The sequence below is a fragment of the Urocampus carinirostris genome, chromosome 8 (assembly GCF_059441175.1).
Source record: "Urocampus carinirostris isolate Australia breed hairy pipefish chromosome 8, RoL_Ucar_1.0, whole genome shotgun sequence".
Classification (NCBI taxonomy): domain Eukaryota; kingdom Metazoa; phylum Chordata; class Actinopteri; order Syngnathiformes; family Syngnathidae; genus Urocampus; species Urocampus carinirostris.
In genome coordinates, this window is record NC_142356.1 from 36261617 (window position 1) to 36285881 (window position 24265).

Below are 24265 nucleotides of genomic sequence, written 5' to 3' on the forward strand. Positions count from 1 at the left end.
CGTATGAAAGAGAATCTCGCTCTCTCTCTCTCTCTCTCTCTCTCTCTCTCTCTCTCTCTCTCTCTCTCTCTCTCTCTCAAACGTGACATTCTGAATAATTCTGCGTTTGTTTAAGGTAAATTGTACTTTACATCTTCACCAGTCATAACCCTGGATTCAGACAAATACTGTATTTGTTGAATATGAATTAAGCAGTTTAATGGGGTAGCCATTTTGCCACTTAGTAAACAAATACAACACGAGCCCCGGCAACTACCAATCGTTTAATATTTCCCAGTATGCACAGCGCGAAAAATGGAGTCGGCGGCTGTTTCTCGTAGTTGCGAGACCTTGCGAATTTAATATTGAGCCATATATAAGGCGCACTGTGTTATAAGGCGCATGGTCAGCTTTTGAAAAAAAATAAGACTTTTAGGTGCGCCTTATAGTGCGGAAAATACGGTACATGTATTTCAAAAGCAGTGTTGTATGTTCTTGAGCAGTTCAGGACAAGCTTGTGAAGGCAGCAAAAATTAAGACATGTATTTCGCATGTATTTCGCTTGTCGATATAATCAGAGAATAAAAAGGCAGGGTCCAACTTTGTACAACTTTCTAAAATGGCATCTCATTAAAAAGAGCAGGTAGTATAAGCTGTACACAAGGGAGGCAAAAACCTAATAAAGATGCTGGAAGCAAAGAACACCTGATGAACTGCCCAGATGGAAGGAAAACGGTACTGGGTGAATGCCGTTAACTCCAGCAAATGCATTTTTACGAGCAGGCATTGTCGTTAATTTGATTTCTATGTTAATTGAAAAATTGCTGCGGTTTTACTTTGTTTGTGTGTTTGTCAGAAGGGAGGAAAAAGATACAAGCTGCCTTTCTTTGCCATAAAAACATGTCAATTACCCATGTTAGCATCCAAATAAGCAATAATTGGCAATGAGACCAAACAGCAGTCACCCTAGTTGACAGTCTAATTACACTCTAATGGAAACTGGTTCTGACAACGATGTAAAACATTTTCTCAAATCAAGCGGAACAATACAGAAAGAAACATAAAAATGCAAATAACACAAAATGTAAAAAGTACAAAATCCAACTGGTTTTAGAAAAAAATCTTTAAAATATCGTGATAAGTTTATTTTGTTTTTAAAATTGCAATCCTGCAAACGAGATGCATAGGATGCCAGTTTGTTATTTTTACGACTATACCTCAATGGTATTCAATGTTCCCTCTAATCTTTCACGGGTCTGAGCATTCACACAAAGTCGGTGAGCAACGCTTGAAACAACAGTGAGCAACAGCAATCCCAAGTGTGGCAACTAAATCATTATCAAACGTGTCCAAAACTTGACATCAAGTTACATTTTGTTTCCGGCAATGCAAAATTATTTTTCACTTTTGAAGAAATTGACTAATGTACTATTGCAATGGTTGTACGGCCTACAAACGTCATTTGTTTTTACAACAATTCTTTCACAAGATTTCCATTTCTTTTTTTTCCTGGTATCTTTTGGCGCATAATACTAACATTTTTGGGGGCTTATTTAGTCGGTTGCACGATACACAACTGTATTTGATCACATTTTGTAGTGGAAGTACAATGTTGGCAACAAGATTGACTTGGAAATTATTTGAATGCAACACAAACTTTATTTTATTTTTACCAGTTTTTTTTTCTCCTTTTTTAAAAATTCCTCTTAAAAAAAATCTCATCGTGTTTATTTTTTCCCAACTGTTACTTTTTTCTTGCTTTTTTGTTCTCTATTGCCTTTGTTACTTTATTTGTTTCATTCTTTTTTTTCTGGCTTTTTTCTGAATTTTTCCTGTTCTTTTTTTCTCTTTTTCTCTCCTTTTGTTTTTGCTCTATTTCCCACCCCCCTACCTTTGTCATTTTGTGCATAATTTTTACATATTATTTGGTCATGTAAAGATTAAAGAAGCAAAAACAACCTGAAGCCGTTTGGGACCCGAAAGAGCCAGCCCTTCTTAGTGAGCCGAGCCGAAGAAGCCGGTTCTTGAAAAACTCTACTGACTTTACTCAACTTCGTTCTACTTTGACATTGACTTCCAAATACCGCATTTAGAACACAGCGTCAGGGCAACCCGTGTATTTTTACCTACTTGCACCGTAACTTTGACTAAACTCGCTTCTTAATTAGCAATTTTGAGAGAGGAAAGATTGATGGTGTTCATTATTTGGACTATTCTGCCCTGTTTACATCAATGTCACAATCGGCCAATAGTGTTGCTCTTCTTTGAAGTTCAACACCCGTTAGGGCGGATCTGCTTTTCTAAAAACAGAAATCTAATAACAGTAAACCACTTTTTAGGGACTTTCGAAGCCAATTTCCCAATTTCTCCAGTACCATTGTAAGAAGAAATCTGGTGTAAATCATGTATTTTGCAGAGCCCCAAATATATCCGTGTGCAACTATTTTGAGACAAATCTTTTCCTGTATAGATGATGGGTAGATTTTAATATGTAGCTTACACATTCAGTTGCAGGAAGTTTTTGCCATTAAAATTTACCACTGGAAAACACTACCTCAATTTTTTGCGATAATGGATGTCAATATTTTATATAAAATCCTTGCTCTAAAACACATTTCAAAGGGCCATGTTAGGGCGTAGCTTGCACTTGGTTTCTTGCGCGCGACCTGTAGGAGGCGATGATGATTCATAGGACAATGCCATACAAACTAATACCAGCTGTTGTTAATCACGCGGGAAGAAGACATGCAATTGCAAAGCGAAGCCACCAGAGAGCAGTGTTGGTGTCATTTTCAAACAGACTTGTTAAAAATATGGCAACCTTTCAAAGCATTTACAAACACTTTACCCAAAATTCAAGCTTTTTCAATTCTTAAAAACAATAGATACATTTAAATTACTCAAAGCTGGTAATAACAAGAAAACAATTGTAGTAATTGGGTAAATTTGTATTTTAGTCAAGTAAGCCGATTTCTATCTATCTATCTACCCTGGTCATATCTCTCGAGAGGGGTGACCGACAGCAAGACAAACACATACACAAAAACAAAGAAAAGAAAAAAAGGAAAAAGTGGCAAAAAACACAAAAAAATTGACTATGGCCAATCCAAATACCCAAGCAAAGTTAAGCACCTTGGCACCCAAGTTGGTCATGCTTTGGTCCCTCCAGTTGAAACAGAACACAAGAAAGTGACAGCAAGGCAAAGTTAACTGATTTAAAACCGGTTTAAAACCAATCCAAGTAGAATTTATGCAAATATCACTTTTATTTAGCGAACATCTTTAATAGAAATGCCCCTATTAAGGGACTGCTGAGATCCTATTGCCAGAAGATGAAACCCTGCAAAATATTGCTTTAGGGATCCATAACATAAACAAAAACAGGTGCGCCAACTGAAATTACATGACATCTGGTTTCTGAAGAGAATTCAAATTGGCCTAAATGTTAGCGTCTCATCCCTTTATGTTGCATGCTCATGAATTATCAATGGATGTTGGTTCTTAAAATCTGATAAAGAACATACTAATGCAAAGTCTATGAGCTCTGCAGGCAAACGGGCGGAAATGGGATACATATGAAGGACCTCATTAGCAGGAAATGCGGTCAGGGGGAATCACTTTCAACAGCTTTGTTGCGGTTTTACTGTGATGGCTTTGCTTGGCCTTTCAGCATAATTCTTCTACTTCCTATTTCATTAGTTGGTGAGAAAACAATTAAAGGCAGCAAACACATTTGTGTATGTGGTTATTAAGATTCAGTAGCTCCTCTTTGCAGAATCACCTCTACACACGAGAATTTCGATAAACAACGACAAACATCTTGGTCTCTTTACAAAGGAAAACCCAGTTCACGAGCAGTCCCAGAGGCTACCACAAGGGACCGCTCTCTCCCATCAGTGGGGTCCAGTTTTCGCATGCTCCACTCATCATCAGGCACCTGATTCTGCGCCCTTGGGTATACCTGCATTCTAAAGCAAGTTAGTTTTGATCACATTTCATTATCGCATTTTATAGAATGATTTTGTGACTTTTTGTGACTTTAGCCATGAGTTCTGGAAAGGGAAACGGTAAGGTGTCTGAGAAAATTATGACAATTAAAACAAAGCAAAAAAATAATAGAAAACATGAGCTGAAAAAAAAACTGAAAAAGGCAACAAAAAAAATTGTGTGAAAAAAAGTGTTCATGTTTATTTAAAGTTAGTGTAACTGCATTTTTAAGTGTACTGTAAGTGCTTACGAATCATCAAAATTTGTGCACCAGCTATGAACTAAGGCAAGACATTTTGATCATATTACCCCGATTTCAGCTAACCTGAATCGGATTTAATTTCCCCCTATGTTCCTGCTCAGAGCCTTTGCTCGGATAATGTTGGTCTACTAGTGATTACAAGAGCCAAAAAAAGATTCACGTTCTCCATTCGGGCCATGGTGCTGTTGAACGGTCTGCCCCCTGAGATTTGATCTGCAACCTCAGTGGAACCGTTTAAATCTAGGCTTAAAACACACTTATATTCTGTAGCTTATAAATATCCTATGTTTCATGTTAACAATGGCTGTGTATTGCTTGTTGATGCCTTTGCAAAATCGATAGGAGCCCGGTCACCCGTAAAGGGAGATTACCTTATGCGTGGTCCCATCTCAAGGTTTCTTCATTTTTCCTATGCTGAGCTTTTGAGTTTTTCCTTGCCCTTATGTAGGTTTTAGATCAGGTGATGGTATAATAATAATCTGCGGTCTGTAAAAGTCTGTGCAGGCCTTGGAACTTCTTGTGTTTAAGGGCTTTTCAAGTAAACGTGGCTTGACTTGACACGTCTCTTAAGCCGCCCCCTCACACCCAACCATGAACACATCTTCGTTACAGTGACTTGAGTCCCTCCATTGTAAATGCTCATGATCAAATCACTTTTTTTGTTAATATAATCCTATTTATCTCATTACTGTATTTCTTATGTTTATTTACTATTTGAATGTGTTTTTAGTGATCAGGAAGATGTGGTTTATAGCTATTTAGAGTTAATTTTGATCCTTTTGGGAAGTCGAGAACAGGTCAATTAGCTTTTAGTTGGTTCATATAGGAAAAATTTGAGCAACGAGCAGGATGCTGGAATAAATTAAGCTTGTATTTGGAGATGCCACTGTATTATAATGAGGTATCTGATAAAAATACAACAAAATGATGCGTTAAAAAACTTTGAAAAATACAGATAATGAAGGAACTTTATACCAACAAATTTGAGAGTGCTGCTTAGACATGTTTGTGAGGAAACAAGGCATCGATGAAATAAGAAGAGTTCTGCTTTATTCAACAAGAGGAATAGGAAAGCTCAAGGCTCACAAGTCTCTATCTTCACCTCTCATGACTAGGATAATTCATTCCCCCGCCACACAAATGTGTGTGTGTTGTCTCAGAGAAGAAAAGTTATTCTAAACCTTTTCAACTTGGACTTTTTTCATGTGGAACTTATCAAAAATGGATTATGTTCTTCAACAAACTAAAAATGATACATGTTAAGGTTGATGGAGATCAATACAAATAGCAGCATATTTCAAAAACAAGGTTAAAACCAGTGGTGTGCAAACTACGGCCAGCGTGGCACTTACCGCCTGTCAAGCTTTTTCATCCGGTCTACCAAACGAAAATTGTAAAAAAAAACATAATGACAATGTATAGGATGGTAAAAAAAAAAAAGTACGACGAAATTTGTAATGGAGAGGACGATACTGATAAGAACACAGAAGTCCCAATACATCAACAAATGGGAAAATAGATGGACTACAGGAAAACTAAGGACTCCATGACTGGACTTAGAATAATGACTTGATCATGTGAAATATTTCTCAACAATGCAACGTTTTCACCTTGGTCTCTTTTGTATATGTATGTTCAAAGTTTCAAAAAAGGTGGACTTAAAAAAAAAAGGTTATGTTTTGGTGCTGCTATTGTCCCCAGTGTCTCTGGCTGTTTTTTTTATTTAAATTTTATTCATTGTGCATTTTTTTTTTAAATTAATGAAGAGCTTAAATAGATGTCCTTCAAAAAAAACGTTTGCCTTTTGAGTGTTTTAATGGATAATATCAAATTTACGGCTTAAAGCAGAGATGTACTGTATTACTGTTTTTTCATTGAGAGTGTTTCAAAACCAATTTCAGCAAATAAAATGATTCATAAACAAATCTCTCATCTCATCTCATTAGCTGTACCGCTTATCCTCATTAGGGTCGCGGGGGGGCTGGAGCCAATCTCAGCCATCTCCGGGCAGTGGGCAGGGGACACACATAAACAAATATTAAAATTAAATACATAGTTTACATGTAGATGTCTGCATGTATTATTTATAAAAGCACATGTGTAAAATTAGACAAGCCCTCATAATATTTTTTTCCTCATGTATCATCGAGTTATTTGAATTTGAGACATTGTATCACAAAAAAAATAAAAAAAAAAATCAAATCAATGAATCAGTCAATCAAAATTTTTCTTCCTCGGCCAGCCCCTTTGCCAAAATGTTTAACCCAATAGAGCTCGTGACTCAAAAAGTTTGGCCACCGCTCATTTAAATGATCATAAGCCAAACTTTTTATCCACAAACTAATAACAACTAAGCCAGTGTTTCTCAACCAAGGTGCTGCGACAACTAGTTTGGTATCTCGTAGGATATTGTCCTATTTAATTTTGTTAGTAACCCCACATTCAGAACTTAAGTGTTAAAAAGAATTGCGTGCAAAGGATCCTTTCTGACGTGACGTGATTTTTAAGAGATGACTCGATGACATCAACTGCTGCCCTGTAGTCATCGACACTATGAAAGAGCTCGGTTTTGTGGAAGTGGTAACATTAGTGAGAATCCATGACTATATTTCTCCGTGGTAACTTTTATCTTGTGCATACTTGTCGTTGTAAATGACAAGTTAAGTAAATTATCCGTTTTTACCGGTGCACGAACCGCTAAATTCTACAGCTTGGTGTTTTTCGTTTTCGTGGCTGTATTTTACGTTTACCAGTAGTGTAGTTGTGAAGTCGATAAGTGGACGTTTAGTGAAAGCCTTTGCAATTCAACTGTAATAAAACATTTATCTGCCAGATATATTGGTTATTTTATTACTGTATTTTTTTTACTTCTACATAAATTACAGTGCCTTCCGAAATTATTTGGCCCCCTTGAACTATGTGACCCTTTACCACATTTCAGACTTCAAACATAAAGATATAAAACTGTAATTTCTTATGAAGCATCAACAATAGGTGGGAGACAATCATGAAGTAGAACACACTTTACTGGATATTTTAAACTTTTTTAACAAATAAAAAACAAAAAAGTGGGTGCGCAAAATTACTCAGCCCCATTGAATTAATAATTTGTAGCGCCACCTTTTGCTGCGATTACAGCTGCAAGTCGCTTGGGGTAGGTCTCTTGACAGTTTTTCACATCGTTAAACTGATATTTTTGCCCATTCCTCCTTGCAAAACCGCTCAAGCTCAGTGAGGTTGGATGGAAAGCGTTTGTGAACAGCAGTTTTCAGTTCTTTCCACAGATTCTCAATTGGATTGAGGTCTGTTCTTTGACTTGGCCATTCTAACACCTTGATATGTTTTTGATGAACCATTCCATTGTAGCTTTTGCTTTATGTTTTGGATCATTGTCTTTTTAGAAGACAAATCTCCGTCCCAGTCTCAGGTCTTTTGCGGACTCCATCATGTTTTCTAACAGAATGGTCCAGTATTTGGTTCCATCCATCTTCCCATCAATTTTAACCATCTTCACTGTCCCTGCTGAAGAAAAGCAGGCCAACACCATGATGCTGCCACCACCATGTTTGACTTTGGGGATGGTGTATTGAGGGTGATGAGCTGTGCTGCTTTTACACCAAACATAACGTCTTGCATTGTTGCCAAAAGGTTCGATTTTGGTCTCATCTGATCAGAGCACCTTCTTCCACAAGTTTGGTGTGTCTCCCAGGTGGCTTATGGCAAAATTTAAATGATACTTTTTATGGATATCTTTAAGTAATGGCTTCCTTTTTGCCACTCTTCAATAAAGGCCAGATTTGTGCAGTATATGACTGATTGTTGTCCTATGGACAGATTCTCCCACCTTAGCTGTAGACCTCTGCAGTTCATCCGGAGTGATCATGGGCCTCTTGGCTACATCTCTGATCAGTTTTCTCCTTGTATGAGCTGAAAGTTTAGGGGGACGGCCCTATCTTGGTAGATTTGCAGTGATCTGATACTCCTTCCATTTCAATGTTATTGCTTGCACAGTGCTTCATGGGATGTTTAAAGCTTGGGAAATCCTTTTGTATCCAAATCCAGCTTTAAACTTCTCCACAACAGTATCTCGGACCTGCCTGGTGTGTTCCTCGTTTTTCATGATGCTCTCTGCGCTTTAAACAGACCTCTGAAACTATCACAGTGCAGGTGCATTTATACAGACTTGATTACACACAGGTGGATTCCATTTATCATCGTTAGTCATTTAGATCAACATTGAATCATTCAGAGATCCTCACTGTACTTCTGGATAGAGTTTGCTGCACTGAAAGTAAAGGGGCTAAATAATTTTGCACACCCACTTTTTCGATTTTTATTTGTAAAAAAAAAGTTTAAAATATTCAATGAACTGTGTTCCACTTCATGATTGTGTCCCACCTATTGTTGATGCTTCACAAGAAATTACACTTTTATACCTTGATGTTTGAAGTCTGAAATGTGGCAAAAGGTCACAAAGATCAAGGGGGCAAATCGTTTCTCAAGCCACTGTACATTATAATATGTCTACTCAATTTCAGTGTAAAACATTAAACTGGAGCCTCGATAACATCTTTAATATTTTCAAAGGGGGGTGTGCCTTTGATGTTTTTCAATGAAAAAAAAAGACAGTCTTGTCTAAAAAAAAAAGGTAGAAATTTCTGAACTATGCTCTTCAAAAGGATTTAATAGTTTCATTATTTGCAGGGAGACAATTTAAGTCTTGACCTTGTTCTCTTTGCCAGAAAATCAATATAGTTCAAGCCCAACTAAAAGGCAACGACACTTGTGAACTTGAACAAATGCAGTAATTGTGTTATCTTTGATGAGCTGGAATAATAATAAGATTCTTTGTGAAGATGGTAGCTTAGTTTGGTGTGTTCTCAACTTATGTGTCACAGCACACAAGTGATACCTTTTGTGGTATATAGCAGCTAACAGTGTACTGACAGCATATTGACAATTACTCGGAAAAACCTTGCTGTTGTGGACAATCGGTGCAGTATTCCAGATATTAGTGGAATAAGTTATAATTATTATATTTATAATAATTACTGGAACAGAAAAAAAAATGTCACACTAAATAGAACAAGTTAGATGGATGGATAGATAGAGATATAGACAGACAGATACTTTATTCATCCCCACAGGGGAATTCACATTTCCAGCAGCATCCCTGCACTGAGAACAATACAACAATAAAGCAAAAATAATACAATATATAAATACCCAATGTGACGTGCTAATACGCACTGTAGCGTGTTATATAAAGTATCTAGATAGTGCTACACAGAATACACATTGCAATAAAATTTGGTAATATGCGATGTAGGGGGTGTGTTATGATAAATTCTGAAATTTTAACCATCATAGTCTCTAAAGTTATTCATATGTTATACCTCCTGAGCCAAATCATAACAGTAAAAAAATAAAACCTTGAGTTGAGGATTACATTCTTTTAAATTTTTTCCATAGGAGGTGTGGGTTTATCAATGAAGAAGTGTGCCCTGGCTCACAAAAAGTTGAGAATAACTTGTTTAGTGTACAGTGTGTGCCATAGATATAAAATTAAGTCCATCTACAGCAGGCTTATCAATCTCAGTTTGGATCGGGGGCAAGACCCAGATTTTCTGTTCGCAGGCGGGCTGCACAAGTAAAAAAACGTCAATCCCAAATATTTCCTTTCTTTTCCAGTAACATGCTTTATCATTAAGCTTACATTTGTAGCCTACCCAGCAAATTTTAATCACGGATGATAAGGGATATTTTTAAAGCACAATTTGTTTATATTATCAGTTAAGTAAATGCAGCTTTACATCTGAATCAACTCAACACAAACATTACGAACAAACTCAAGGAGGATGAATAAAAATACACTTGCCTCAATTGTCATTATGATTTAAAATAAATCAAAAATAAATATAAAATGTGAGTTTTATCATTAAATGAGCAATAGTATCAGAAATTTCCATGCTGGGCCTACTGAAGCTAAAAAATACTGCACAATATTTGCTTTAACCTGAAACTTGTTATGATTTTGGAGTGGACCCAAACGCAGAGAGCAGGGCAAGGAGCTAAAAAACGATAGTATTTAATATAAAATAATCGACAAAGTCACAAACAAATGGCCAAAGGACAACTAAACTATACTGACCAGAAAACAAAAAACAAACTTCAGAACAAAACTGAAACTGGAAAAAGGTGATGCAGTATTGATGGTGTAGAATGGATGGTGATATTGAAGATGACCCGACAACTGGCTCTGTCCAAAATGTCCTTATAAGGGGTTGGGGTAAATAGGAACAGGAGTATGGTGATTGGACACACCTGTCCCAATTCCAAACCTATTAGGTGCCCTCTGGTGTATAGAGGCGCACCAGACCCCAACAAAACCAGACTGTAAGTCTGCTCTTGTACACCTTTGCTGCTCCCTAGCGAAGCATTTGGTTTACATTTATTTTAAAACTCAGAAACTTTGATAGCAAGGATTTAGAGATTTTTTTTCCACATATTCAGAAACTTACAGCGAGCCAATCTAACAGGGCGGACTGCCATGTTTGATATACCGGGTCGACAGAATTGTTTGAACACACCGAAAAAATAATAACACTATGTGTATGTGTAAAGCACTTTTCAATAAATATAACTGATCAGCCACATGATCAGTAAATGTCCACAGAAAAGTACGTATATAATCGGCACTCCCAAAAACAACGCGATCGCCTGCAGGTCCTATTTAGGCATTGTAGTCAACCATTTACTATGGTTGTGAACATTTGGAGGCTTGCCTGTCTGAGATAAAAATATGAGTGCCATTTAATTTATTTTAGCACCTTGGCCCCAAAAAAACGAGACGTTGATTGTTAGCCAAGCTTTTTGTCATGACATGATCTTGAACACTGCACTTGATATCACTCAGAGTGACTGTTCAAAAAAAAGTTGTATTTGACTAATCTGTTGTTTCAGTTACATGTAAGAAATATTACTTCTTCTTTCATTGCAAAACTGCGAATGTTAGATGCTGATATTACTGTATAATTCAGGCTTTTGTTACAGCTCACCTTGACTGCTATAATGAGTTGTTGTCTGGTCTCTCTATGTATACCATCAAAAGTTTGCAGCTGATGCAAAATGCTGGAATGAGACTAGACTAGGAAAAAAACATTGAGCATACTACACCAATCTTAGCTCACTTGCAGTGGCTCTCCATCCATTAGATGTGACTTCAAGGTTCTGTTACAGACATTAAAGTTTCCGTGGTCGTGTTCCTCATATCTTAGTGGTTAAGTTGTGCCATATTGAGATCAGGGAATGCTAAATGTACCTTAACTGAAATGTACACATAAATGTGAAGGCCTTTAAGACTTTGTGATTAAGTGCTATGAATAAATGTCACTAGACATGCCGCCTGTGTGCAATGTATCCTTCGGTTCAAACAGCACAACACAGATGAAACTTGGTACTGAATTATAATTAATCATCATACACTGTTAATTTATTTCTGAATAATGTAATATTTTTATAAAATAAAAGTTTGTACATTTGGATAAAACCATTTTTTGTTTATAACTGAAAAAACAATGTTCATAGGGGAAGGATAAAAGACACAGAAGGGCGTTATCGAAATGGGGAATTTAAATGCGTGGAATAAAACATTTTACTAGCATTTAGGCATTTAACATTATGTAAGAGACATTTAAGCATTGCATCACTGTTACTTATTATCAATAAGTACTTGCAAAATCTTAATTGGAAAACAAATCCTTAAGACCGAAGTTCTCAGGACTTGAGGGCTTTGGAAAGAGAGCAGCTACAAACTAGAAAACAATCTTCGAAGAGAGGAGTAGGCCTAATTTTTGCGGTTAATCACGTTTTATTGTTGTTTCATTGCACTCCAACAGCCCGAAGCCAATTTGTCTGAATCTAACACAGGGACCAATCGGTACTCACGGTCTCCGCTCAGCATCAATCCCCCAATTTCGCCCATCACCACAATCTTTCCCTGGCATTTGGATGAGCAGTAGCCTAAAGTGGTAAATAGAGCTCCTCTAGTTTTGACAAGCTCCCTCTCCACTGCTTTCCTTTGCCAAGCCTGAGGGAGTCATTGTCTCTTAATTGCGTTTGCACAAAAAGTAAAGGTCTTTTTGCCGACACAAATTGCTAGTGAGCGGGAGGTACATGTGCGCAACAGACTGAGGTTTTACTGAATGACCAATAGGAAAAAGCACATTAAAGGTGCTCGTACATTTCACATAACTAGAATAAACACGGTTTAAGTGCAGGATTATTGAGTGGGGCTGTAAATTCTAAACTTATACTCATTTTACACAGGATTGAACATTAATCACTGTGCACTCTCTTCACTAATTAACTCACTTAAAGACAAGATACCTTGTATGCGATGCAGTTGAGAACCTTCATTGCCAAGTCAGACACTTCAGGAAAAGGGTCTGCAGCCAGGTGTAGAAGCACTCTCCAGATTTGAGTGTAAACGCTGTTAAAAGACACGCCTAAAAACATAAAGAAGAAATACATCGACCTTTAAGTTGGGCTGATAATATATTTCAACGCATAATGAGGTGCATTCAATTACACAACAGCAGATCTACATTGTTTTTATCCAAGCTAATTACCGCAAGAGCTAACGGCCACTCGATATTCTCATTACCATATCAGATCGCCATCGTAATTTTCTGCAGCTGAAAATATTGAATATGTAGAGATGGCGAATGCGAAATAACTTATATTGTTAGTGAATGTACATAAATAATCAAAACACTAATAAACACACACACAAGAAAAAAACATTGCTGTGAGAAATCATGATGATTCTCTCCAACAAAACCAATGACCATCTCAAAACTGAGCTCGGTTAGACGATTTCCCTTATGACATTCACACAATGCGCTAGTTGGCTTTTTCCTTCCATGCTGTTTCAATAAATAGGAGGATCATAATCAGGCTTAAACAGAGCTTGCTGATGAGCTAATTACTGGACTTGGCTGAGCTGCTTTACAGGAGCGAGATTCTAAAAAACAGGCTAAATGGTAACTCTCCAGGATTAGGGTTCCTTTCACGGTTCACGGATTCCTTAACTGCTTGGGTTGTTGTTGGGACATAACCGAGGACGCAACTACGGAGAGCTTTCTCGACTGCTGACCTGGCCCAAGTTTGGGTTATGGCAGAGTTGGCACAAGTTCATTCCTTGAAATTGTCGGTCCAGTTCTTCTTCTGTCTTCCTCTCCTTCTTCCCTATGGATTTTGCTCTGGAGAATGATCTTGGCCAGTGCTAATGATTTTGTGACATGACTATACCACTACAGCAGGGGTCAGGGACCTTTGGCTCACGATATATGTATATATGGCTCTTTTAATGAGTCTATCTGGCTAGGAGACAAAATTGAAACCATGCATAATTTCTCCATGTCGTTTCATTTTTAAGCATTAGCAAGACTCATTTTAGTGCAGACGAAGAAGAAAAATCACTGAGGCTGATGGTGGTACGGTCATATATATATCGGGCACATTTTTAATTGCAGTTTACAGTCAAGGTGTAACACAAACAGACACCGTTTAATCTGTACTTTGCAAGGGAATCCTTTATATGGAAATTCATTAAATAATCCATGTGTGCTTTTAAAACACTTTATGATAAAAAGCCACAGAACACACTGTAAAACCTCCCAAAACACCAGCAAGGCAACCAGGGCAATTTGGGTGAGCGGAAGAGATGGGAGTAGCTATACAGGGAAAGCAAGCACTCCTTTTTGCCTCTTGCCCAGCGCCGTCTGCGCCGAAGGGCAATACGATGGTATACTAGTTTTCAGATTTTTGTGACATTTTTACAAAAAAGTTTTTCTTGCACATAGACAAAAATGACGTTCAAAATGAGCCTTAATACTCTCAAGTACCTGCAGGAGGAAGAAACATTTTATGTGGTACAGTATAAATATATGGGGCACAGGCTCTGCTATTATTACTATTTCGTAGATTTTAACAAATTATCAAACGTCACACAGTGAAATAAAATGCTCTGAAGAATTAGCTTTTGTCTGGAGAGCGAGTTTAGCTGTTTTGTTGAAATAAGTCTTAAGATATATATATGGTGGGCAGCACAGCGGCGCAGTGGTTAGCGCGTGTGCGGCACAGTTCTAAAGTCTTGGGAACCTCCTGTGTGGGTTCAAATCCAGCTACCGGACTTCCTGTGCGGAGTTTGTATGTTCTCCCCGTGCTTGCGTGGGTTTCCTCCGGGCACTCCGGTTTCCTCCCACATTCCAAAGACATGCATTTCAGGTGGATTGGCCGGTCCAAATTGTCCCTAGGTGTGAGCGAGTTGTTTGACCCTGTGTGCCCTGCGATTGGCTGGCAACCAATTCAGGGTGTCCCCTGCCCACTGCCCGATGATTGCTGGGATGGGCTCCAGCACCCCCGCGACCCTACTGAGGATAAGCGGTGCAGCTAATGAGATGATATGTATATGGTGTGGCTCTTTCCCACCCCCAAAAAATCAAATTTTGCTTTTTTTCAAAAAGTCAAAAAGATTCCCGACCCCTGCAATAAAGTTTTCGTCTGTTGAGTTCTTCCTAGGGTCCAATGTACCTTCCGATTGTGTTTTGCACTATTTTGTTTGTCACATGGTCTATTTAGCTGTTGTCTACAAGTTTCGTGTAGCATCGCATCTCCATGTCTTGGATTCTGTTTTCCATTTTTGCTCTGCACTAATATACATTTCATATTGCCCTGTTTAGGTGTAGAATGCACATGTCTTGGGCGTGTCCCATAGGGGAAAATGACGCTTCGTAAGACAATGCTATACAAGCTAATGGCAGCTGCGGTTAATCACGAGGGAAGAAGAAATGCCATGCCAGAGCAAAGCCACCAGAGAGCAGTGTCAGTGTGATTTTCAAGCAGAATTAAAACAATTTTAAGCATTTACAAGCACTTCGCCCAAAATTCAAGCTTTTAACCCTTGAAAACACATTTAAATTTGAGCATTTTCAAGAATTCAAAGCACCTGTACGAACCATGGTTATTCAAGGAGGGAAAAACTTGTGAAATCATCAAGGATAAATAGGGAAACTATTTGAGTAATTTGCTCCACAATAATATGTTAGCATGAATGTGGATGACAGTAGAAATATGTACAAAGTGGTAACAATGGATAGTGGATGAATCCGCGGAAACATGTAAGTTGATTCATGTTAAGTAAGGTTTCCATCTTTTAAAAACCAGCACCTTGGTGCAGGTGCTCACAAATCAAAACTAGGCTATCTATATTAGTCCAAATGAGTATTCATTGCCATGAACTGAACCGACTCTGGTGCCATCAAGACTTGTGCTGAGTGTAATAAATGTTGTAGTAAAAATATTAACTCTTGGCCCACTGATCCACAGAATTTTTAACAGCCCCTCCACGTTTGACATATGGTACATAAAATACTTGCAAAGCAAATTTTTGTGCTTGGTTGGTGCATAAAAAACATGTTAGAGCAGAAATTATTTCTTGTAAGCAGTGTAAGCAGCACTAAATATCTACGGTGCTCTTTAAATAGAGGCTAGTCTTGAATACAATGACGCATTAGGAGCACAAGTATAAAAGAAAATGTCGTTTCAGCAGAAAATGTTGGCGTTAAGCTTAGGATATAAGACTAGGAAATGTTGATGGGATTTCAGTTTTCTCTGAGATTGATGGTTCCCAGAACGACCATAATAACCTAATCTCTTGAGTATATACCCGGTAGTCACACCTGACTTGGCATTTTTTGTACTTTAGGTGTAATAGTCTACTAGCACGCCTTGTTTCGATTTTAATGATTGACATTTATGGCTGCCTAATAAACCGCTGAATTGATTCAACAGGATTAAGGAAATTCATATCTTTGCAACCTTTAGATTTGATAGTTTCTGTTTCTTTTCAAGGGTTGCAAGATTCGCACCATTAATTATAAACTAGTGTTTATATGATAGTTTGCTACTAAGCTGCATCATTGCAAAGTTCATAAAGTGCCTAGCGAAGGTACTGGCCTCCCAATAATTTCTTGTCATATTCAAAATTTTCAGGCTTCAAACATAAAAAAAAAAAAAAAAAATCTTAAAATCAACAACATTTGAGACACGATTGTGATGTGGAACCAAAACATTTTAACGTTTAATATTATATTTACAAGGAAAAACTGTAAAGTAGATGTTGCAAATGTATTGCCACCCTGTTCTCTCAGCTCAGCCAACTGACTTCAGAATTTCCCAGATGAGGTTTCAAATAATCCATTGTCGACCTAAATGAATAACAATGACACAGTGCACCTGTGTATAATTAAGTCTCAGATTAAATTAACCTGCTCTGTGATAGGCTCAGGTCCCTGAAAGAAGAGACCGGAGAACAGGTGAGCATTATGAAGACCAAAGAACACACCAGGCAGGTCCAGCATAAAGTTATTTAAAAGTTCAAAGCAAACATGGGATATGAGATGATTTCGTACAAAATAACTCCTGGTGCACCGTGAAGAACTAATCAGAGAAGTAGCTAAGAGGCCCATGATCACCTGTTGGCATACACAGTTGTTCAGCAGGGACTGGGCAGATCCTTATAGTTGATGGATGGAACCAAATACAGGACGATTCGGGCAGAAAATGTGTTGGAGTCTGTAAGAGACCTGTGAATGTGACACAGGTCTACCTTCCAACAGTTCAATGACCCCGAACAGAAAGCAACATTTTCAAGAGAGTGGTTTGAAACTAACAATATTATATTGTTCGAATGGCTTAGCGAAAATCCAGACCTCAATCCTATTGAGCATTAGAAAATGCTGTGCAAAAACGATCACAATCAAACCTTAAGGAACTGTTTTGTAAGGAAGAATGGGCAATTATTTCTGTTTCAAGATGTGTAAAACTTAAAGAGACAAACCTAAAAAGACTTGTGGCTGTAATAGCAGCAAACGGAGGTAGTACAAACTATTAACTCAACATTTTTGCAATACTTTCTTCTAATTTTTTTTTTGTTAAAAACATATAAAATATTGAATACATTTTGTTCATTTTCATGATTGTGTCTCACATACTGTTGACTCTTAAAAAATGTTGAGTTTTTTGTTATCTACGAGTTCAAAGCCTAAAATATGCCAAAACGTCTTGAGGGGGCAGTACTTTTGCAAGGCACTCTACGAGCAAATTAAACCAAACAGGCAAAGGAAAAAAAAATGCTTGAAAAGAAAGTTAATGTTTCACAAAACTTGGCTGCAACTTCAAAATAATTTTGTTATCCTTCTTGTTTTCTTGCAGCTCCAGCATTTATGATTTCAATTTGTTTTAAATGGCCATCGTAAAACACACTGGACTTTTTAGGCCTCTTGATACATTTTAAGCTGGGTTTGCAGTGCTCAACGATGAGAATATATGTTGCCTGATTAAAAAAAGAAAAGAGGAAGAACATCAATATATTTTATGCTGTGTTGAAAACGAGAGAAAGGACAAGTAGTTTTGGAATAGATGAGCAGTGCAAAGAAAGAAATATCTTACTCTTAAATCAACTGGAGAAAAATCCACTTGAAATAAAAAAACTTCACTCAACATATATTTATTGGAACACATTTTAACTTCTTAAAAAATACATCCTGATTAAATTGTAAAATGTAGTGATTCAAATCTTGTAACTTACTTGCCTAAATTTGCTGGATATGCGATCATCCAGACATCAAGCGCTCGGTGCTACGACCACTCGGGAGTGTTTATTAGCCACGGTCTGCTATGTCACAAGACCCAGCGAAGCAGAGTGGCAAAGCAGCGAAGCAGAGTGGCAATAGAGCGGCGTGACCGGACGAGGAAGCGAGGTTGTCGGGCTGGGCTAACCGCTAGGTTAAAGGCTAAACCCTTCAAAACGCCTCTCCCATCCATTTTCCTCTCCAACGTTCGCTCTCTGGACAATAAACTGGACCATCTAACAACTGGAAGTGGCATCGAACCGGAAGATGACGAACTGCTGCGCTAAAATTCTGACAAAGACATGGTTAATCTTATCCATCCCGGCTGACGCTCAAGGAAACTGTGCGGGTCAGATGTATCGACATTTCGTTCTGTATACATGTGTACACGAATGACAATACAGTAAATCTGAATCTGAATCTAAATGCCCAACTTACCTTGTAATTATTGTTTATCATCACCAGCTTTGAGTATTTGAAAATGTCTTAATTAATTTCAACCCTCGATTACAAGCTTTAGGAAATAAATGTCTCTAATTGTTGATTTTTAAAATAATAATTTATTGCCCATCCCTAAGCAGTGCTCACGTGCTTATTTTAAAAACTGCTTGTAAACTCAGTTGAAAACTGCAATATCTAGGTAGCCAAAACTGCAAAATAACAGAAATGCAGTGTTCCCCTCATATTAAAAAGTATGGTATTAGTATATCTAACAGGATGCTTTCAAATACATTTGGTTTGTTGAAAAACTGTAAAAATAAAAAAAAAGTTAAATGTGTCTTTTTTTATACCGTGGATTTTGATATTTACAGAGGGTACAGAAAGTATTCAGATCCCATGAGTTTCTTCACTATGTGGCATGTAAAGCAGTTTGCCAAAATACGAGAAAAATAAATTCTCAATGTACTGTATACTGAGAACCCCCATCTTCATAAAAAAAAACTGGAACGTAGAAATGTTTACTAACTAATTGAAAAATAAAAACTGAACCCATGACACTTCTCTAGGAAGTTTTTTACACCTGTATTTGTGGACCCTCTGCTGAACATTGGAGGAGAGCAATTTTTAGTTTGCTCCAGATGTTCTTATTTGGGTCAATGTTAGCGCTTTGGCTGAGGTGCAAGAACGATCAAGGAGATGTCTTAAAGCCACTCATTTTCTATCTTAGCGATCTACTTAAGGTCATTGTCATGTTGAAACATGAAGCTCCGACCAGGGTTTTAGGTCTGAAGCACTCTAAAAGATGGTTTCTGAGGGGATCGCTCAGTAATTGGCCACGTTCATCTTTCCTTCAATTGCAAACAACAATCCTGCCCATGCATCTTAAACTCCTCTTCTCGACATGATGTTCCCACCACCAAGGTACACAGAAGGGATTGTATTGAGATGGTGAAGAGCGGGGGCTGTTTCTTCTACACATACCGCATATCATCAACACCAAAAAGGTCAATCCTGTTCTCATCAGACCAAATAATCTTATTCCTTAAAGTCTGGTAGTGATTCAATCTCTGCAAATAGACTTGCACTGATGAGTGGCCTCTGTTGGGCCACTCACTTAGAACGGCTGCAGTCATGGTTGACATTTTGGAACTTTTTACCATCCCTCCACTCCTGCATCTGTAGGGCTATGCAACAGAATATTTAGGTTCTTCTCTATCTCAATCTCTTTCACCAAAACTTCTTACACTTAAAGATTCTTCAGCAAACACACTACCCCATACAGATGTAAAATTGTATTCATGCCTATACTTACTTTGCACAATGTTGCCTATTTTGCACTACCGCATTTTTGCACTAATACGATCCCCAAACTGTATGTAAACACCCAATGTAAATATCTTCTGCCTCTACATGCCCACACTTTCTATTGTGTTAATATTGTGTAAATCATATTTTTTCTTTTTTTTTTTTTAAATTTATTTATTAATTTATCTTATTCTCTCAGTAAAATGTGAACCTGGAGTGCCACGTCCAATTTCGTTGTCACAATATGTTCCACCCATTTTGTAACAATGATAATAAAGGTATATTCTATCACACATATATATATATATATATATATATATATATATATATATATATATATATATATATATATATATATAAAAAAGGTAATGTAATTTATTTCTTCATGTACTGTATATTGGCAACATTCTTCTTTAAGTTGGCCGAATTACAAAACAGTGCTTTGGGCAGTTAATCACATCCTCCGTTCACCAAGCATAAAGATGAGGAAAATTAACTTGTGTCAGAATGGGTGGAGTTTCCCTCTTTTGCCTGCTCTTCCAATACAAATAATAAATTATTCTGCATTCAGAGGTTGCTAATTAAGAAATGGGTTTTCAGTCCAATTTCTCCAAAACATTCCAAGTATTTTACCTATGAGGGAGTTGAGGGAAGAATAGGAAGACACCCGTCGCATTTTGTCAATGGTTTCGAAGGAGAGGATGTACTCGTCGTTGTCGGGGCTCCCCAGGGTGCTGCTGGCGCTACTACTGGTGCTAAGGTTTCCCGGAGAAAAAGACGCAGGTGCACCTGAATGGACACAAAAATAGAAGTAGCTATCATTATTTCTGCATGTATGGAAGGGGTGTCCGAATACAAGAGACCATTTTTCAAATAGTGGAACTCAGAGGAAAATGTTTGGAAACCGCTGATAGTTTTTTTCATGACATTGTTAACAAGTAAATTCTGCAAAATACGTTTCTGATGGAAAATAAACAACACTGGAGGAATCCACTGTGGTCTTGGCTCTATTATTGTTTTAATGTTTGCAGTAATCATGAGTAAAATGATTCTTATCATCAATCATGTACACTGACAACTCTAGACCTTATAGAAACCTTAAAGGTGTGGTGCGTGTGGTTTGAGGTGTCCTTAAAAAGTTTAAAATTAAATATTTTCTCTATTATGTGTTTACAATGCCCAGCTGAGTTCAAAGAGCCTTTATATAAATGTTTGAACCGCGCCTATCTGCTTTTATCATTGGAGTTCCAGCCATGGAGCGCATTATGCGAAAAAAAAGGGGGTGGGGGAGGAGAGTAATTTCACACGCGTGCTTGAAGTTTACTTTTATTGAATGATGAAAACCGTGATTGTAAGAAAATGACTGTTACAAATATAGTCTAAACGCTAACCCAAACCCCCGAATTAGATGAAAAAAAGAGCTTCTTTAAGTGCGTATAAAATAGACAGAAGTTCGTGCGCGCGCCATGCACAGCTTGACAGCGGCTGCAATGATGATTTCAGGCAGAAGATGGCCTCAGCAAGTAGTACTGTATATTTCTTGCAAACACCATTTTCAAAATAATTGAAAAATGTAATTGCTACTGTACTCAAATGGTTTGAAACACATTATTTTTTTAATAACTTCAAATTGTGTTTTTCTTTTCTGGTATCATTTCGAATGTGTTTTCATCATTATAATTGCTGTTCTCATTATTGCTGCAGTTATTGTTATTATTAGCATTACTATCATCATTAATCTTACTATAATTGTAAAATTACAAACATGCTAATATTACCTTGGGCTGGGCATGGAAAATATTGTCAGACATTAAACCGTTCTGTAGAACAGAAAGGTTTGGGGACCAGAAGTTGTACAATGAACAATGCAACCCATATGGCGGGTTTTCTGTATTTTCTCTTTGTATCTCAATTTGACATGGATGTTAAACAATTAAATATTGCAAAAAGAAAAAAAACCCTTTCCATTCTTGAGAAAAAAATGTGTTAAATACTGTGTTGGAAGTTTTCTTTAAACAGTTACTAAAATGTTTATAAATGTATGCTATTTTCAATCATTTTCTCCATCAACTTTTCATATAACTCAACATTAGTCTGCCTCATGAAAATGAAATAACTCGGCCATGCCAACAAACAACCTAGACTGAAATGTGGACATGGAAATTAGATGTGAATGAAACACTACGGTGCGCGCTTATTGATAATAAATACGGCTGCACGCTGGAATGACTTCTGGCAGGATGAATGTGAGCTCGTGTTAACAAAAGGCATCGCTGATTGCTCCAGTCAGGATTTATGAACGCTCCATCTGGCAGTAATATCAAAAGGCTGTGCAAGTTGGGCAGTGTCATTCACACAACAGTCACACAAATCACCAAATCACACTCAAAGTTATGTTCCGCTCCCTATACAATCTTTAAGTGTAGGACGTTCGAATGCATTTTGCTATACAGCGGGTAAAATAAGTATTTAGTCAAACAATAATAGTGCAGGTTATCCCACTTCAAAATATTAGAGAGGCCTGTAATTTTCAACATGGGTAAACCTCAACCAAGAGAGACAGAATGTGGAAAAATAACAGAAAATCACAATGTTTATTCTTTTTTATTTATTTATTTTCAAATCATAGTGGAAAATAAATATTTGGTCAATACTAAGGCTGCAACTAACGTTTATTTTAATGATCAATGAATCGGTTCATTTTTTTGGGGGGGGGGGGTTGGATTTTTAAATTTCCTCTTTATTCAAATATTGAAGTTTTGGATGGATACTAAAGTAGCACATAAAACAACAGAATAATCTATAATATAAAACAATTTACGGCAATCTGACCACTAAACAATCTGATGTACCCTGTGGCGTTCCACACGACTCTTAACTTGGCCCCCTTCTTTTTAGTATTTATATGCTTACGCTTGGTGATATTATCCGCAGGTATAATATTAGTTTCCATTGGTATGCAGATGACAATCAACTGTATCTGCCACTGGAGACAACTGGTCAGTTAAGTTGTAGAAATCTGGAGGCCTGCCTTACTGAGATACAAAGATGGATGTCACTTAATTTTTGGCACCTTAACCCACAAAAAACAGAAATGTTAATTGCTGATCCAGCTCATTGTCGTGATTTGTTCTCAAACACTGCCCTGAACCTTGACAAATGTAATATCACCCACAGTGACTCGGTCAAAAATCTAGGTGTTATATTTGATCCGAATCTTTTCAGTTGCATGTAAAAAATATTACTAGAATAGCTTTCTTCCACCTCCGTAATATTGTGAAGATTTGTTCGATGCTGTCTCATTTAGATGCAGAGGTTATAATTCATGCGTTTATTACTTCTCGGCTTGATTACTGTAATGTATTGCTTTCTGGTCTCCCGATGCCTAGCATCGAAGGTTTGCAGCTGGTTCAGAATGCGGGAGCGAGAATTTCAACTAAGACAAAATAGTTTGAGCATGTTACTCGTATATTGGCCAACTTGCACTGGCTCCCAATCCCCCTCTTAGGATGTGACTAAGGTTCTCTTACTAACATACAAATGTTTACATGGACTTGCACCCTCGTATCTCTCAGATTTAGTTTCCTCCTATATTACCGCATAGAGCCTCTGCTCGGAAAATGACAATCTACTTTTAACTTCAAGAGCCAAGAAGAAGTCTGCAGGCTCAAGAGCGTTTTCCATCTGGGCCCCGGTGTTGTGGAATGCTCTGCTTCCGGAGATAAGATCTGCAACCTCTAGACTTAAGACCAGCTTTTATACAATAGCTTATGATTGATGTCCACCGCATATTTTTCTTTTCCTTTCTTTTTCCGACTGCCTGTCTGGTGGTGATACAATGGAAAAGCAAAAATGATGGACGGAAAGTCTTTTAGGAAGCTAAACCCACAAAAAATCCTCCGACGAAACCACTGGACAAGACGATGTTTCTCTTGATGAACTCCGTGGCATCCTCAATAAATGAATTTATTTCAGGGGCTCCTTTTTTCGCTTTCTTCTTTAGGTGTTTCTTCGCTTTGTTAACATCCTTCTCCACTTTTTTCCAGTCCACCTGCACGTAGCCACTGTGATTTGCCATCTGTAAGAGGAGAAATCCCCAGCGTCTGGACCTGAAGCATGTGAATGCCTGCACTGACCAGCCGGCAGAGATGGGAAGCTGCGTCGTTGCTGTTATGGATTTTTTGGACTATTTTACAGCCTTGAGGCAAAGTTGTTGTCATGCACTTCCTGGATAACATTTCAACATATTACCGATTGTTCTCTTTTATTGATGTTCATTAAGTTTTGTGTACTGTTACCTAATGCTAAATCTATTGCACCCTTGTCATCCTGGAAGGGGGATTACCACTTGTGAGGCCCCCTTCTCAAGTTTTTCCTATCCCGCATGTTGGTTTAAGATCAGGCGATGGTGTATTTGTAATCCTGTGCAGTCCTTTAAGACATTTTGTGATTGAGGGCTATACAAATAAATGTGACTTGACTTAAAAAAATCTGAGCGTTTGTCAAATAGATTAACCAGAAAGAAAAATACATACAAATGTATGCTATAAGCCTGCAAATGAGTAAGATACATTTTTGTAAAGTAAATAAAAAA

At 37.6% G+C, this 24265-nt stretch overlaps 1 protein-coding gene across 4 annotated transcripts in view; it reads right to left on the reverse strand.

The window, feature by feature from the left end:
• rptor (regulatory associated protein of MTOR, complex 1) overlaps positions 1 to 24265 on the reverse strand; it is a 215479-nt gene that overhangs the window by 73265 nt on the left and 117949 nt on the right. For all 4 annotated transcript variants that reach the window (XM_088342559.1, XM_088342558.1, XM_088342555.1 and 1 more), the window contains exons 21-22: positions 20305 to 20460; positions 12617 to 12735 (exon numbers count right to left, since the gene is read on the reverse strand). In XM_088342559.1, coding sequence (XP_088198685.1) covers positions 12617 to 12735; positions 20305 to 20460 — 275 coding nt within the window. The remainder of the gene's footprint in view (positions 1 to 12616; positions 12736 to 20304; positions 20461 to 24265) is intronic.